Raw genomic sequence first — 17635 nt, forward strand, 5'->3', positions numbered from 1 at the left:
GTAACATTTATTTGTTTCGTTACCTGGGAGAAATATTCGAAATATTCGAAAGGACATTGAAATCAAATGCTTTTTTATATATCTTATACAAACGCTTCTTATCAACACGACGCTTCTGCCCACTTCTACAGTTTACGATACAATGCTTGATAGCATTTGGCTCACAATAGACGTGCTAGCCTTATGCACATGCATACAAATTTCCAGCCGAGATTATAGTTTTTGCAATGTTTATAGAAATACACTGTATAAAGAAAGACTTTTCCACTTGCAATCTCCGCTTCAATTTCCGGTGCAATGTTCTACTCTTGTCGGATGTGATCAAGTGGGCAGTTACGAAAGCTGCGAAGTGAAAGTGCCCGTATTTGCACCTCGGTAATCTATTTACTTGTTCGCATTTCTCAAAAGTAGAAAATCGCAAGTGTAAACGGCTGGTATTAGGGCTGAAACTCGAGTTTTAATGCAATCTGGTAATACCTTGACGGCAGGTGGCTTTCAGAGGAGGTGTAAGTTGCCTTACCCTGGCTACCTAGGACCCTGGGGGTTGGTTGTGTCAAAAATGCGGGGGCGATCGTCGCATGTCTGTTTCAAAATATCATGTTATTATAATATCTGTTTCAAGTATCGTGATCGTTATCTAAAAGGCGACGGTGTCCACAAAAGCGTACCTAAACTTTAATTTGAGTGTTTTCTAAATTTATCTAATGACATTCATGAACGCATGGTTTAGTCCTGGTTATACACAAGTGTAACAAGTGCCCTCGCACTCCAGGTTTCCCGCTGAGCTTTGCCACAATGCTATGTAAAAAAAATGCGAGATTAGCTTCAAAATATAGCGCGGTAATCAATATTTGTCTATTGAACTGTATGAAAGAAAAAGCTCATTATGTAGTGTTTTTACAATAACTTACACCCGATTTCCTAAATCATTTTCTTTTCGTATGTTTTTGTGGTCATTTTTTCCCACCATTCAAGATATAACATCTTTAACTGCTCAAAATGGTGTCATTTTAAAGCTCGTTTATATTAAATGACGATTTTCAGACATCATATTCGCACTGTGGTGCTCACAAAGGATAAAAAAGGTCTATTATTAACAGATTTGGAGGTTCAAGTATCGCCTGCGAGGCATTTGAAGCATCTGAATGACTTATCAAAAATTCGAGTTCTGTCGTTATCATTAAAATTGTTTTTCAAAGTTTTGATATGATCAAAATAAGGCAATAGAGACGCACAATAGATTGAAAGAGTTCAACGGGAGATCAATGAGACAGCAGGTTAAAAACTGTGGCATTTAAGATTATTTACATGCGTTTATGATAAGGACTTTATTGGGTTTACACGAGAAAGATGTAGGTTTGAGGATTTTTCTGTAAATGAGTCGATTTCTGTCTCATTTATTAATTTTCAGTTGAACATATCCGAATACTCGTACTAATAAATTTTACAAACTTTATGCAAGGAACGAACGTAGTGTTTTTCCGGCCAGTTGAAATTGGCCATCAATTCTGCCTACTTAATGCGTCAAAACCCGCTGATTTATTCAAAATGTAATAAAAATAGAACTTAATGTAGGCGGCCTCTTTGAAAGAAACTTGTCTAGTTAGCATTTATCCTTGCGCTGATAATGAAGTAATCTATCCGACATTGATTGGAATATTAGATTTACTTTTATGTTTAAAACGCATTAAATCTTGCACGTTATTTAACCAGTCAAGTGAAACAGCTGTTTCAACTTCAAGCAGCCTTGTATTGTCACATTGTCATCAGTAAACAATCAAAATAATTGATAAACTGTTGACTGTTGAGCAATATCAAACGGTGCATATCCCGCCAGTAGCAAACTTGATCTGATCTTCGACCAGTCGTCATCTCAAGAAAAGATGAGGAATCTGATTTTGTCGACCCTTTTGAGTTTGTGTGTTTTAGGACTTCACGTACGCGGCGATGTCTATCTTCATAATCCGCGGGGTTCTAACAACAGATTGTTAGGCGAAGGAGCCAATCGTAAAAATGGGAACAGAGTGTTCGACTCCCAGGTATTTGTTAAACACTTTCGAATATTGCTTGCCGTGCCGTTCTGTCTTAAACGAGTTCGTCGTTTGAATTAAAACAGCCTCGTAGTTTTTGTGTTTCACTTAAAGTAAAAGCCGATGGTACCTGATATTGTCTTGAATACTGCTATAATTTGCAATACTAATGGTGTCTATGATCTTTTGCTAAACCTTACCCAATTTTTACTTCCCGGGGATTATTACCGCTTCTGCACAATCAGGGATTACACCTTGCAGGAGATTAGTACCTTTCAGTTCTGGGAGATTTTCACTTCTTGGCCTGCGGTTCTACGGGATTTTCACCCCTCGGAGATTCAAGCCCCTAGGCAAATATAATCTCATATTTATTTTTAGATAAATTTGTATGGTTTGTTTTCGAACAATTTTTGTAATTATCTATATTACTGGAGTACTTTAACCCAACAATCAATTGCATTAAACTGAGTGAGCGACTTGCTCTTTAGACTATTTTTTGATCCAAGCAATAAGAATAAAAGAAATCACCACAGCTTGCAAGAGCGTACTTGAATTAGTGCAAATGCAAATTATGGCTGCGAAATTTAGTAAAATACGGAAAATATAGCCATGCGAAGTTGGCATATTTTGTATACTTTTGTATTTCGCGTGGAAATGTGTAACTAAATTAGTTACAAACTTCCGGTCGTAATATACAAAAGTATACAAAAATCGACAAATTCGCATGGCTATATTTTCCGTAATTTACAAGAATTCACCGCCAAACTTTGCAGTTTTACTAATTTTAGTAAACTCTTTCAGAAAATTTTCTTTTTACCACTGAGATAAGAAATTAGTCTAAAGCGCAAGTCATCCATTGATCGTGGAAAAGTAAATAAAATAGTTTTTAAGATGGTTAGAAAAATCTTGCACAATCATTTCCATCGGCTTACATCTTATCATGTTTGAAAACTTTGACTTTCTTTTTAACTTAATCATTTTAAGTTCTGTTTGCTTGAGTTTTTTAAGTAGAAGATGCATGTCATAACACACTTGTTATGTTTATTGATGGAAATTTCTCTTTCTAGAATAACGCTAAAGGTGGTTACAACGCTGGTGAAAAGAGCGAAAAAAAGACAACTGATTGGTATCATATGGTAGGTTGTTTAGGACGAAAAAGCTGTTCAAATGTTTATAAACGTGATTAAAAATATGTTTTTTCTCTCCCCATGCACACACAGCAATATTTCATGAGCGGCACCTCGGCTGATGCACCAACTATCCTGAATCTTGAATGGACCAATCAGCACGGCTGTGGCGACGGTGACCTGAATTGTAACATCGTCTTGCAATACATGTGTCGCCCTTCCGGACAGGAGGATGAACAAAGGGAGATGAGGAACGGTAAGAAAATACAAAATGAGACAGAGCTGGCTTCAGTTTAGTGCTTTTACTTATTGGGCAACACTAAGCATGTTTTGACAAACGTCTGGTGTCCCAAAAACGTCTCTAAGCTTGCTCACTATAAACAACGATGATACATCAAAAAAACATGCTCCGAAAAACATAATCTTGTGAATCAAACGAGATATGTTTCGCGATATTTTGACTTTATTTGAAAGTCGCAAAATCTTTGTTTCGTTTTTGATTCGCATATTAATTTACAAGATGTTGTTTTCCGAGCATGTTTTTCTTATTTTTCTTTAAATACTCTTATTGTAATTCTTTAATTGTTGTTCTACAATCAATAATACAAACAGGCCATCGCTCTTTAATCCAGGCAAAACAGAGTCGACCCCAATCTATAGAAAACGCAATCTTAAAAATCCTGCAAAAAAATCTGCGGAAAGAAGGTCGCAATCACTTCTTGACAGAGCTTACAACGAGCAGTGGGAATGGTATGACAAGTGCAACAGGAGAGAAAGAAACAAAGGTTTGGATCAACCAAAAGCAGAACAATTTAGAACCAATAGAGCTACATATCCAGTGTAAATCAGTTTAGTTTAGGTTCCCTCCCGTAGTAACACTAGTTCAATAAGAGATGATCCTTACTGGACTTCTAGGAAGAACAGTTTAGAACTGATAGAGCTATCCAGTATAAATAAAGTTAGTTTAGTTCAGGTTTCCTCGTGTAGTAACAATGGATCAATAAAAGATGATCCTTACTGAACCTCTAGGAAGAACAGTTTAAAACTGATAAAACTATCCAGTATAAATAAAGTTAGTTTATTTTAAGTTTCTTCCTGTAGTAACACTGGATCAATAAGAGGTGATCCTTACTGAACCTCTGGGAAGAACAGTTTAGAACTGATAGAGCTATCCGGTATAAATAAAGTTAGTTTAGTTTAAGTTTCTTCCTGTATATTGACACGCTTTCACGCACTTTGCTTCATTTCGATTGACGAGTTTTGATTCTTTCAACACAATCATCTGCAGGTCTGTTCACAGCTGATCAGAACCTCAAGAGAAACACAGCAAGGTACACGCGACAAAACCCAATGGAAATCGACGAGGTTACGAGTGTCCCGAGGAAAGAGATTATTATCCTTACTGGCATCCGACTGACTGGATTGATATCGCAGTTTTGGGAGACCAAGCAGATTGTGACTTTTACAAGTCACAGAGCTTCAACACCAAACCTAAGGGTACTCAAAATATATCTAATTTATCGTAATTTTAGAACAAGCTCCGCTCCAGCTTCCACCTCACAAAAGCGTTCACTGTTTTCAGTTGAATTTCAATAGAACGTTCTGCAATGTTATTATTAAGCCTTTACTCGTGATGTGCATACTTTAAGAGCACGTGCACATGTCAGAGCCCTGTACCCGAATATATTTTCCCTTTCCTACGAGAATAAAATTTTCTCAAGCAACGCCGATTTCCTTGGCAGGTCGTGGCTAAAGGCAATTGTTTTCGCATTTATATAGAGGAGTGTATGGAACCTTATAACAAAAAAAAGGCTTACAATGAAAAGACAAACAAATGGCGTCATGCCTCACAATACAACAACAAAGCTGATTGCGAAGCAAACAATGGAATATGGGTGACATTTCACAACTATCTTGAAGAGACTGATCTTAGTGAGGCACAGTGTACTGGTGAAGAGTACATATGGGCCATTCCCTATCGCTCTGAAAAATTGGACCAGTTGAAAGGTACTGATCCCGAGGATTGGAAGAAATGCTTGGTCGCGTTACCCAAACCAGAATGTGGACCAGCCCCGTACTCACGTTCCAATCACCTGGGTAACGGTGAGGGCGTGGTCGCTCTTAACTATCCTTGGAAGATACCCCGCTTCCCTTCAGGAGACGAACAGAAATGTGTACTGAGAATAAGGTTAGCCTCAACGACTTGCTCTCGATCTTAAGAGTTTTATCGTCCGTTGAATTTTCATAATTAGCCAAATACTGAATTACGCAGAGTACGTGTTTAACAATTTTCCATTTGAATTCAGGTACAATATCTCCACAAACGATTACGACGTGAAAAATACATTCTCTGGTTCAAACGACGTGTAAGTATTGTTTACCTTCTCGCATTTTGAATGACTGAAGAAAAAAATATATTTCTTACACAGCCTTGGACGAGACAGACATGAATTAAATTTTGCATTACATGCATTACAATATCTTATTTGCAAACTGCATTTCGTGAAACTCGAATGGCGCAGTGGAAACTTCTCTCGTTTTTATGTAAGACTAACTCTCTTGACGAAGGCCCTCAGGTCGAAACGTCGAGAAGTGTTTTGTCTATTTTAGGCAGTTGTTATGCCACATTTTATGCTATGTTCCAATCAAGAGCATTCTACATCATAAAGCCTTCGTTTTAAACATTACGTATCTTCTTAAAAAAGGCTACTGGTGAATTCAAAATTGAATTTAACGCGCTACTGGTGAATTCAAAAGTATCGATGTCGTGTTGAACTCTTCTTAGGATCATTCCTATTTCATTTTCAGCGACTCTGTCATTGAAAACGACCCAGAAGTAGAGTATGGAGCACCAGACAACAACAAGGTTCCCCTTCAGCTGGCCATAAACACGGCTCAATTCGGTCGAACATTCCAGGATCGCTCTCATGTCTTTAAGATCATACCAAGAAAGCCGGAGTTCCAGGATAAGCGAATCCTGAATCTGAATGTGCGAGGGAAGAGAGGGAATATTGTCCAGGTTTACCCCGCCGTAGAATACGACTTCACTCCAAAGAGGATGTCGATTACGACAAATGATTACCTCCATGTCCAATGGACAGGTAATTACGAGCTTTGTGCTTATATTCTTGTACAAAGAATCAATCGCAAAGAATGCTCCATTTTTGAGCAGTAATCTTTGTCTGAAATTTTACTGAAATACTGTATTTAATTCTAATCCAACTTTAATTTTGTCGTATCTTTTGTCTTGTCTCTTCTTCATCTCGTAACATTTTGTAACCGGCTTGTTTGAGTAATTTGCTTTCAAAATTTCTGAAATATTTTGGCCTGTAATATATTTAACCTCCAGTTGAAATGTTTTAGGTTCCAACAGAAATCCAAAAAACAATGCTGGTGAAGGGCGCAAACGTAAGTATAAATTGTCAATACTCGTTCGTGAAACATCACACATACATTATAATCACACTACATCGTTTTCCAACATTTCACGTATTTGAACCAGAGGTACGTTTTTAAAAGCAAATGGCTTTTTTCTTTGAAGGAAGATCTATGCTTGTCTATCGGTTTTGTTTTGTCATGAAATCATGAAATTTTTGTTATGTTAGAAACCGACCGTAGCAACATTGTCGCAATGCAATCGCCTGACAAAAGCTTCCCGTATTATGGCGCCGATTCATTCGAAAATGCCCAAGTTGTTTATGCTCTGGACGGTACTCAAGGTATGTCGTCAGCTGACGCTGCTGTTGCCTTGGCTACGGCGGGCCACTTCAAAAACGCGGCCAATGTTCCCGCCAATCTGAATCAATTGGGTGAATGTAATAGACAGCAACTAGCTCAACTGGACTGCTATCCACCGTCCTACTCTGGGTTACTCCTGCGTTTCACGAAAGCCGGAACATACTATTACATGAGTTCCCGTAACAACAACTTCACCAATCGAAGTCAAAAGGGCAGGCTTACAGTCACCGATTAGAAAAAAATGACGTTACATAATTATATAAAATGCTACGTCAATTTGTGCATGTTAGTTACGTTCAAACAGGGTTAATAAGATATATTTTGCCCTGCAGATAGTTTGTTCATGTGTTAGTTACGGTATATTATATGCCTATAGCTGTATAACCCTTCTAGATCCTTGCGATCTGTTTTAGCAGTCACTGACCACGTAAAATATTTTTCTTTGTGTAATCTTCTTAACTTTGCCGTTTGTAATTCTTTTAATATTCAAGGATTTCTTAATAAAATTATACCCAACATTTCAGTTTTTACCTCTCTGGAAATATAATTTAAAAAGTGTCCAAATGGTTACCGCTAAAATCGAGTAAAAACTACAGTTATATTTGAGCAGCTATTTATTTGTATCAATGTAGGAAAGTTGGACAAGTAAGCTGACGCGATAACATCACTCCGGTTAGATAATCGATTTCCAGAAACTCAATGTCAATGAAACAAACACCATTATGTTATTAAAGATGTACGTCACTTGTGAAGTGACATTTCGCTAATGAGTTTTAAACTATAAAACAATTATCATAACATAAAGAAATATTTTCATCTAATCCAAGCCAGGCTGTAATGACAAGTCCATATGCAGTCGAAAATCCAAATTGAAATGTATTCAAATTCAGGCATCGACAAAGCCATCATGTTAGGATTTTAATTGTGTACTTTTCGCTGAAATTCGTAACATTTTTTCATGTATTTTTAAGTGTTTTAAACGTGCAAAAGATCAATTAACTGTCGGTCTCTCTCGTGAGTTGGATAACAAACAAATTTCTGATATATTCATTAGTCTTCTATTTGAGCTTTCAAATTAATGCAAAATGCTAAATTTCGTTCACAAATAACTCTCAACTCGTCTGTAAATAGCGAATAATTGCTTGTGGCCGCAGTATGGGGTGACTCTTGAGAAAATTAATCACAAATGCTGTCGTATAATATAAATTATTCATTTGCATCTGCCCGTAATATATGTTATACGTATGTTTGAAGTTGCAATGTATTGAATATCATGCAAAGTTCACTTCACATATAGATGTGTTGTTTCGTTTTGGAAGAACAGGGATATATAGCTTTTAGGTATGTTGTTTCTTGATTTTTCAAACAGTACGAGTTTAAATTGATTGCTTAAAGTATTTTGTGAACAATAATATGTCATTATATTCTATGTTTGACGTTATAATCGCACGTTACAACATGAATTCAGTATTAAACCGAAAGCCATGCATATTACATAGAAATTGTATATCTTGACAATTGATACATGAAAGGATTTTCGTCAAGGTTTTCCAAGTCCGTCTTCTTCAGATAAACTTAGCTACAACTTGATAATTAAACAAAAAACTGTATAAGTTTAGCAAACAATTAAAAGATCTTTTTGAAAGCATTATATATATATATATTCTATATAATAATATGATGCACGCATCTTTTCGGTCGATGATTTACGTTGATCATGTTGACAAAAATATGCTCACATTTCACAACTACCTGGGATTCTGACAACTATACCTAAGAAAAGAAGACGATTTCAAATGAGCATTTTGCATTTCGGCTACTTTGTGTAAATTTCGTCTAATAAATAATATGAATGATATATAATATGGCTGATGGCGAACTTTTACCTCGTCAAAATCGTCATAGACATGCTGATATATACCTTCAAGTCGAATAATCGTTTTCATAATAACGACAAAAACTAAAGAATACTTTACAATATTATGCTGTCTTATCAAATCGGTTACAGTTACGGATCCGACGCGATGCAGTAGTCATGGCAATATTAATTGTAAATAATATAATAGTTTTTATTAAATATGTCCAAAATTAAACCCATTTTGTAATAATTCTATCAATATTCATGAATCAAAGCTGTTGACAACCTATAAGTTTAGTGGATCTTATAGGCTATGGCCAGAGAAGAACCAGTCTAAAATAGTCCTTCCAAGGCATGGAAAACGTTCTTCAATTTGATAAACGTGAGAACGATACCTTTGACTCAAAAATTTTGAATTAGGATTGTATCGATAGAATTTGAAGTTGTATAATAATGCGGTTTATGTTTGAGAAGGCTGCACGTTTCATCGTGATGTTTGTCTGTCTTGAATGATGAAGTCTAATTTCTAAAGATTTCAGTCTGAAGTCTAAAGAGCTTGCAATTGGTATTAAATAAACTAATATCATCTTTTAACTCGTTTGCAGGTGTTCCTATTTTGTTTCCTCTGATTTCCGTTCCGTTATCGTTGATTTCATTCGTTGGGCTAACCTTAGAAGTTAGAACTTAGAAGATGGCGATTTCCACGAGATCACATTATTCCACTCTAGTGTTCATGGTTGTTCTTTGGTGCAGTCACGTGAGTGTTGCGACGAAATCTCGTCTCGTGATTGGCGGCCTGGCGGGTATCGATATTCAAAATGAGGGTTGGTCGAGCGCCGGCGTGATACCAGCCGTAGAACTCGCTTTGGAAAGAGTCAATAACCATTCGGAGATTCTGAAGGATTATTACTTGGATATAGAATGGAAAGACTCGAAGGTATGTCTGTCATATTTGTATCGACTTTTTGACAGCTAGATATTAATCTTTATCTAATCATCTATTTGAAGTGTGCGAGTGGTTTTGGTATAAAAAGCATGATTGAGCACCTCACCGAAACGCCGTCAAAAATTGCATTCCTCGGACCTGGTTGCTCGATTGCAGCCGACCCGGTTGCTGAGACGCTGCCATTTTGGAATCTCACCGAGGTATATCGCAAGACATTGAAGCCTTTCTGGGGCCAGTTGTTCGAAAAGCGTTTAGCTTAAACGCCGAATAAGCCAAAGTTTAAAAATACTCTCATAGATCTTGTGAATGACTGAACCTGCATCTCATGCATTTAATATGTATACTTCCATTCATAATTAAACTATTTACATCGAAAATTTCGGCTCTGTTGTTCAATAAATAGATCATTTTGTTTTCCATTTTTAACTTATCCACCGTTTAAGATAAACACCTTTCGAACAATCGGCCCCTGATTGGATTTCCACTTGCAGTGAGTACTAAATGGTTCGCTAGCACAAAACTTTTGAATCATATGCAAACAATTAACAGAAAGAAGTGACGGCTGCCATCAGTATAGCGTGTCTTGGAACCAAACAACAAGCTTTTTAGAATTAGCATTAAACTGGTCTGCATGTTTTTTGCGAAACGGTTACTCGTTGATAATGAGTTTATCTTTCGTTTTGCGATAGATTAGCTTCAGCCTGACATCGCCAATCCTATCAAACAAGGAAAAATATCCCAATATATACCGCATCAATCCCTCAGAGATCATCCATGATCCAGCATTGTTGGCCTTGACGAATCATTTCAATTGGGAGAGACTTTTCATCATCAAACACGAACTGGGTTTATTTAACTTGGTACGTTCTGATATAAATTTTAGAGAATTTCTTTGGAATGTGCTTGCAGTATAGATCCGACGGTCAGAGCTGCCGTTTCGCTGTGGAACACATGTGAAATCTTTAAGTTGTTTGTTGTTGTTTTAAATCACTTGTAGATTACAGAAGCATTGCAAGCAATGTTGACAAGAAATAAGAAAAGAGTTAACGTTGTTGGTTTTCTTAGAAACGCCACAAGTCCAATCAAATTATTGAAGGTAAAACTACGGTTTGAATTTTCCTGCAATTTTTATTTTTGATTTATCATGCTTATTTTATATTGTTAAGTGTGTTCTATGTTCTACAGGACCAAGGTGCAAGAATTCTTATCGTTTATATGTATGAAAGCCAAGCACGAGATTTATTCTGTGCGGTAAATTTCGTTCTTTTTTGAAATATACCATACCATACCATACCATGCCATGCCATGCCATGCCATGCCATGCCATGCCATGCCATGCCATGCCATGCCATGCCATGCCATGCCATGCCATGCCATGCCATGCCATGCCATGCCATGCCATGCCATGCCATGCCATAATAAAAAACTGACATGCATGCATTTTTTCATACAGGCTTTTAAGAATGAATTTTACGGTCCAGAAATCGTGTGGATTTTGCGCGGATGGTACCAAAAACAGTGGTGGACTATACCTGATACAGAATGTTCAGTTGAAGATATGAGGAAGGTCATGACAAACGTGATCTACGCCGATCATGTTAATTACGGAACTAATAAAAATGTTACAGTACTTGGATTGGTAAGTTACCACAGTTGTCAAGCTAATAATGAAAAACTCCAAGTTTAGGTCGATTGGGTCCTTTTTTAAAATAAGCTGTGAAGGAAGTTACCAATGAATAAATAAATAAATGTACCAGATGAGAACCAGCATTCTACATCGATTTATTGTTTTTCCCCGAAAGACGCAGGCAGAATTTCAGGACAAATACAACGAGTTGATTCGAAAGAAGAACAGTACGATCTACGATGCCAACAAATATGCTCCTTATAGTTACGATGGTATTTTCATGCTTGCTCACGCATTAAACGCCACGGAAGAAGAGTTGAAAAGAATGAACCAATCCCTGCGCGACTTCACGTATGCACGGCTGGATATCACTGAGATTATTAAAGAGAAGATCAGTAAAACGGATGACATCGAAGGACTAACTGTGAGTGAGAAAACCTGATCTTTCTAACTGTACCTTCTCATTCGTAATTCCCACCTCTTTTTCATGCCCGTCATCTTGTTGGCTGAAGTCACAAACACCTACACTTATCCCATCTTCTTCACCAACACCTACCTGAACTCCCATCTTCTTCACCAACACCTACCATTTTCTTCACCAACACCTCCCATCTTCTTCACCAACACCTACCACCTCCCATCTTCTTCAGTTAAATCTACCACTTCCCATCTTCCTCACCAACACCTACCACCTCTAATCTTTTTCACGGATACCCACAATGTTTGATGTTTCATCTTCTCTTGCAACCATCACCTGATATTCCATCATGTACTTCAGGGCGATATCAAACTCGATAAAAGAGGAGATCGTATTGTAAACGTGTGGCTTCAACAACTTCAAGGCGGTAAGCAACACTTAATTCATTGCAATTCATCTTTTGCCATTCCTAGTAATGTCCGCATCAATATATTTAGGGGATCACGATGTGGTGAACATTGCTTTATACAACACAGAAAACAATTCTATCAATTTCTTGCCATCCAAGAGCTTTATTTGGGCTGGTAAGAAAGATTGCTTTTAACTCAACGTATGAAATACCGTACATACAGTAACTGCAACATTTTACATATCAGGTGGAGACGTTCCATTGGACAAACGAGCAGAGACGAAGATTCTTCTATGTATATCACAGCGGATATTTTGGTGGACCGTGGGCATTTCAATATGTGGACTTTTTATCGCTTTTTATTTTCTGTGGCTTAATGCAAAAAACGGAGAAGAAAGGTAAACTCAAGGCTAATAAGAGAAAAAGTTTGTGCTAGGATTTCTCGAATTATCGTGCTTTGTGTGAAGTTAGCATGCGAGTTATCATATTAGCTCTGTGTTCTGATTATATGGGAGAAGATTCACATGAACTTTCATCAATATCTCAAGCAACTCGTACAGATATAATTTCACAATCATAATTTCGCTGATAGACAATTTACATTATAATTCCTCGTCATCTCTGAGACGCTTAAACAAAGCCTCGTCTTTTTCACCTGCAAATTTCGTCAATTTTAGGTACTTCAAGATGTCAACTCCGCCGCTCAATAATCTCATGATAATTGGGGCTATAATCTCATATATCTACGTGCCAATTTGTGGAGTTAAATCCTGCACCATGAATGCAACTTTTACCAACTCGATCCTGTGCAAGGTAATGTGTTCTTCTGCCTTTACTGAAAAGATAGCTTTCCATTACAACACGCTTTGTGAGAATATTTGCGCTCTTCTTAAAACGACTGGTAACTTCAAAACATCGTTAATATCGTTAATGTTATTTATCCACATTTTGTCTTTTGATTAATTTTGTTATTTTGAAATCAAATTACAATGTTCACGATTTAAAACCCTATATACCACTGTTTCGTATTTTCAATATACGTATGTTGCCAAGACGCAAGGCAGTTTACTATACGACCATGGTCGAGTTCGCCAGAAAAAAAATATTTCGACCATAGTCGACCTCGCCGGAAAATGACGAATACGACCATGGTCGTATTGGCCGGAAAATGACGAATACGACCATTGTCGTATCATGGTCGTATTTGCCGGAAAATGACGAATACGACCATGGTCGTATTGGCCGGAAAATGACGAATACGACCATGGTCGTATCATGGTCGTATTGGCCGGAAAATGACGAATACGACCATATTCGTATCATGCCCGTATTGGCCGGAAAATGACGAATACGACCATGGTCGTATTGGCCGGAAAATGACGAATACGACCATGGTCGTATCATGGTTGTATTGGCCGGAAAATGACGAATACGACCATGGTCGTATTGGCCTGAAAATAACGAATACGACCACGGTCGTATCATGGTCGCATTGGCCGGAAAATGACGAATACGACCGTGGTCGTATTGGCCAGAAAATGACGAATACGACCATGGTCGTATTGGCCGGAAAATGACGAATACGACCATGGTTGTATAATGGCCGTGTTGGCCGGAAAATGATGGATACGACCATGGTCGTATTGGCCAGAAAATGACGAATACGACCATGGTCGTATTGGCTGGAAAATGACGAATACGACCATGTTCGTATCATGGTCGTATTGGCCGGAAAATGACGAATACGATCATGGTCGTATCATGGTCGTATTGGCCGGGAAATGACGAATACGACCATGGTCGTATTGGCCGGAAAATGACGAATACGACCATGGTCGTATCATGGTCGTATTTGCCGGAAAATGACGAATACGACCATGGTCGTATCATGGTCGTATTGGCCAGAAAATGACGAATACGACCATGGTCGTATCATGGTCGTATTGGCTGGAAAATGACGAATACGACCATGGTCGTATCATGGTCGTATTGGCCGGAAAATGACGAATACGACCATGGTCGTATTGGCCTGAAAATAACGAATACGACCACGGTCGTATCATGGTCGCATTGGCCGGAAAATGACGAATACGACCGTGGTCGTATTGGCCAGAAAATGACGAATACGACCATGGTCGTATTGGCCGGAAAATGACGAATACGACCATGGTTGTATAATGGCCGTGTTGGCCGGAAAATGATGGATACGACCATGGTCGTATTGGCCAGAAAATGACGAATACGACCATGGTCGTATTGGCTGGAAAATGACGAATACGACCATGTTCGTATCATGGTCGTATTGGCCGGAAAATGACGAATACGATCATGGTCGTATCATGGTCGTATTGGCCGGGAAATGACGAATACGACCATGGTCGTATTGGCCGGAAAATGACGAATACGACCATGGTCGTATCATGGTCGTATTTGCCGGAAAATGACGAATACGACCATGGTCGTATCATGGTCGTATTGGCCAGAAAATGACGAATACGACCATGGTCGTATCATGGTCGTATTGGCTGGAAAATGACGAATACGACCATGGTCGTATCATGGTCGTATTGGCCGGAAAATGACGAATACGACCATGGTCGTATTGGCCAGAAAATGACGAATACGACCATGGTCGTATTGGCCGGAAAATGACGAATACGACCATGGTCGTATCATGGTCGTATTGGCCGGAAAATGACGAATACGACCATGGTTGTATAATGGCCGTGTTGGCCGGAAAATAATGGATACGACCATGGTCGTATTGGCCAGAAAATGACGAATACGACCATGGTCGTATTGGCCGGAAAATGACGAATACGACCATGGTCGTATCATGGTCGTATTGGCCGGAAAATGGAAAATACGACCATGGTCGAGTTCGCTGGAAAATTGCAAATACGACCATGGTCGAGTTCGCCGGAAAATGGCAAATACGACCATGGTCATATTCGCCGGAAGGTGGCAAATACGACCATGGTCATATTCGCCGGAAAATGGCAAATATACGACCATGGTCGAGTTCGGTGGAAAATGTCAAATATACGACCATGGTCGAGTTCGCCGGAAAATTGGAAATGCGAGTGAGTCTAGTGCAACAATTCGTTTAAAGTTCTTGTGGTATCACGTACAAGAATTTAGTAAAGGCTTATTTGCCTTTGACCAAATATATCCAGCGGACACTGCGCTATTTTTGTCAACAAAAAGGTAATTTATGCAAAAGGAAATATTGCGACGTGTTCATGACAACATGGTTTTTCGTTAAACAGTATTCATTCCTGACTTGATTGATGTGACTTAGTAAACATTCATACATAGCTATCTTAATCGATTCAATGGATGATCGCAATGAATAATGAGTTCTGTTCTTAATTGATATACTGCCATTTCCTTATTTTTGGCGGGAATGTCAATTTAACGTTTGTTTGTTATAAATGTTTTTGAACCATGGCATAAGTATGTTAATACATAATCTGCTTGATTGAACATATTTTGATTGTTTTGAATTAGTTTTGAATCTTTCCTAAAGTATCCTTTGTTTCTTCAAGATTGACGCTTTCCTAATTTCCATCGCATTCTCGCTAATTTTCGGTGCGATATTTATGAAAACGTGGAGAATTTACAAAATATTTACAAACGTAAAATTATCTAAACAGGTAAGAAGACATGTTTTTCATAAAAATGTTTTCTTCAACTCATGTGTTCAATAACAACAATGTGTATATCATCCGTTTAGTTAAGATTTCTCACCAACAAACATTTGATAATCCTTGTTCTTTTGTTGGTGGCTTTCGACATCGCCTATCTTACGTTGTGGAGCGCTATTCATCCTTTGGAAGACAGCGTAAAAAAGGTTTTGACAGAGGTTTGTGATATGATATTCCGGCTACTTCCAGTACGAACAAATGTGAGGGAAATTATTGAAACGAAAATTTCAAAATTGAAAAACTACAAAAAGAAAAAAACAAATTAAAATTGATATTTCTAAATTCAAGCATGCCTTGAACCAGGGTTTGCAGATAAAATTATATGTGAAGCTGTAGAGGAAGCCGTAGAGGGCTTCTGTAGGTCGCAATTGTAGACTACTTGTAAAGGTAAATTTCTACAAGTATGAGATTCAATGTCTTTTTATTCCCAGAAAAACCAGGCCGTAAACAAGGTATATTTTGCTCACAAGTGCACATCTGAGCATTATCAAGAATGGTTCGCCGGCTTAGCTTCCTGTAAGGCACTTCTGATGCTCTTTGGGATGTTTCTCACATGGGAAACACGAAATGTCTCATTTCCTGGTCTCAACGACTCGAAGTACATTGGCATTTGTGTGTACAACATCTTCATAATCACCACCGTTGTTATGCCAGTGGTCATGTTTGCATTGCCAATCGACGTGAATGCCAAATATTGCGTCATCGTCTTCAGTGTTCTTTTTTGTACAACGACCACGCTGGTACTCATGTTTTTTTCGAAGGTATATTCAGTTCAAAAAGTTTTAAGTCTTGTTGTTGTTCAAACATTGCAATAGATAGGAGAAAGTACCGTGAAATTGGAGATAAAATGGCTACAGAAATAGTCTAAAAATATGGTTTCAGTTAAGGGTTTCTGTCAAGCGGCTGAATTGAGTAGGATTTCTACCCATAACAGAGGATTAAGTAGACTTGTTCAGCGATTGGGAATGATTTTTTGTGACCCTTCATTGCAGATCAATCCTGGAAGGAAGTCTACTATTACTCCAACTAACCCCACGATGACTGTGGACCAGACGATGGACGTGGTCGAAGCGCGCGAGAGAAAAGCCCACAGAAAAATGCCATCGGACAATGCCCTACCTGTAAACATCCAAAGCCCTGAACTTTTTTGAGGTGTTTCACAAAACTGAATCTAGTTAATGGATCAGACAGTTTTATCCAAGTGCACACCGATCCTAAGTTCGCATTGCAATACACCAAGATTTTTAAGAATATAGTAAAAAAGGCATGTGGTTACTTTTAAACCTAAACACAAATTTTAATAAACGTTTTCTGTAAGTATATATGACAGATTAACCCAGAACAGATGCAAAGACAGCGATACACAATCGACCATCATTTAGACTCGGTGCATGGTAAGTCAGATGACTTTGAATATCGAGCCATGTCGTGTATTTCACCCGGATAAGTTAAACTGCACCAAGTCTTAACCCTGAATTAAAGGATGCCTAAATATTCACTAAATGGAACAGAAAATAAGCTGCAAATTTAAACTAGAACATAAAAGAAAAGTTCAACCGGTAAGGAGCAAAAAAATGTAAATACAAATTAAATTAAAATGTTGAAACAACCATATACTATAATATATATCACAGGCAACTAAGGGCATTTGCAAAATCACACTTAAACTTTTTACCGATGTTCGTGCGCGCCATTATTGGCCAACATCGCGTTTTAACTTAACCTGAAGCATTAAGGTGAAGGCTATTTCAGATATGTCAGAGCACCTCGTCACC

The 17635-nt window shown here is 38.1% G+C and overlaps 3 protein-coding genes across 3 annotated transcripts; all 3 read left to right on the forward strand.

Moving 5' to 3' along the window:
• Positions 1–1850: 1850 nt before the first annotated feature.
• LOC114538152 (protein DD3-3-like) lies at positions 1851–4507 on the forward strand (the record flags this gene model as incomplete). Its single annotated transcript, XM_028559269.1, has 5 exons — positions 1851–2039; positions 3098–3166; positions 3251–3413; positions 3790–3942; positions 4446–4507. Coding segments are annotated over exons 1-5 (603 nt in total), but the record flags the coding sequence as incomplete, so codon positions are not given.
• A 7-nt stretch (positions 4508–4514) lies between these two features.
• Positions 4515–7413, forward strand: LOC114538186 (protein DD3-3-like). The gene is made up of 6 exons (XM_028559330.1): positions 4515–4654; positions 4937–5345; positions 5464–5523; positions 5966–6258; positions 6521–6565; positions 6763–7413. Exons 2-6 carry the CDS (start codon positions 4945–4947, stop codon positions 7128–7130), a joined length of 1167 nt encoding a protein of 388 aa, XP_028415131.1. The 5' UTR covers positions 4515–4654; positions 4937–4944; the 3' UTR covers positions 7131–7413.
• A 739-nt stretch (positions 7414–8152) lies between these two features.
• LOC114538153 (gamma-aminobutyric acid type B receptor subunit 2-like) lies at positions 8153–17011 on the forward strand. The gene is made up of 16 exons (XM_028559270.1): positions 8153–8236; positions 9359–9690; positions 9762–9899; positions 10389–10559; positions 10697–10795; positions 10885–10950; positions 11153–11338; positions 11502–11750; positions 12105–12171; positions 12242–12328; positions 12401–12551; positions 12831–12966; positions 15702–15809; positions 15890–16018; positions 16292–16621; positions 16853–17011. The coding sequence occupies exons 2-16, from the start codon at positions 9445–9447 to the stop codon at positions 17009–17011; spliced, it is 2322 nt and encodes a 773-aa protein (XP_028415071.1). The 5' UTR covers positions 8153–8236; positions 9359–9444.
• Positions 17012–17635: the final 624 nt, after the last annotated feature.

Source organism: Dendronephthya gigantea, unplaced genomic scaffold, assembly GCF_004324835.1.
Source record: "Dendronephthya gigantea isolate DGI-Jeju-01 unplaced genomic scaffold, DenGig_1.0 000176F, whole genome shotgun sequence".
In the NCBI taxonomy this organism is placed as follows: Eukaryota; Metazoa; Cnidaria; class Anthozoa; order Malacalcyonacea; family Nephtheidae; genus Dendronephthya; species Dendronephthya gigantea.

Bases quoted from the DNA above. Each gene is read 5' to 3' on its own strand.
- LOC114538153 (XM_028559270.1), top strand. From the start codon at position 9,445: ATGGCGATTTCCACGAGATCACATTATTCCACTCTAGTGTTCATGGTT. The intron at 9,900-10,388 runs GTATATCGCAAG...GTTTTGCGATAG, and splicing joins CATTTTGGAATCTCACCGAG to ATTAGCTTCAGCCTGACATC. The intron at 10,560-10,696 runs GTACGTTCTGAT...AATCACTTGTAG, and splicing joins AACTGGGTTTATTTAACTTG to ATTACAGAAGCATTGCAAGC.
- LOC114538186 (XM_028559330.1), top strand. From the start codon at position 4,945: ATGGAACCTTATAACAAAAAAAAGGCTTACAATGAAAAGACAAACAAA. The intron at 6,259-6,520 runs GTAATTACGAGC...GAAATGTTTTAG, and splicing joins CCTCCATGTCCAATGGACAG to GTTCCAACAGAAATCCAAAA. The intron at 6,566-6,762 runs GTAAGTATAAAT...TTGTTATGTTAG, and splicing joins TGCTGGTGAAGGGCGCAAAC to AAACCGACCGTAGCAACATT.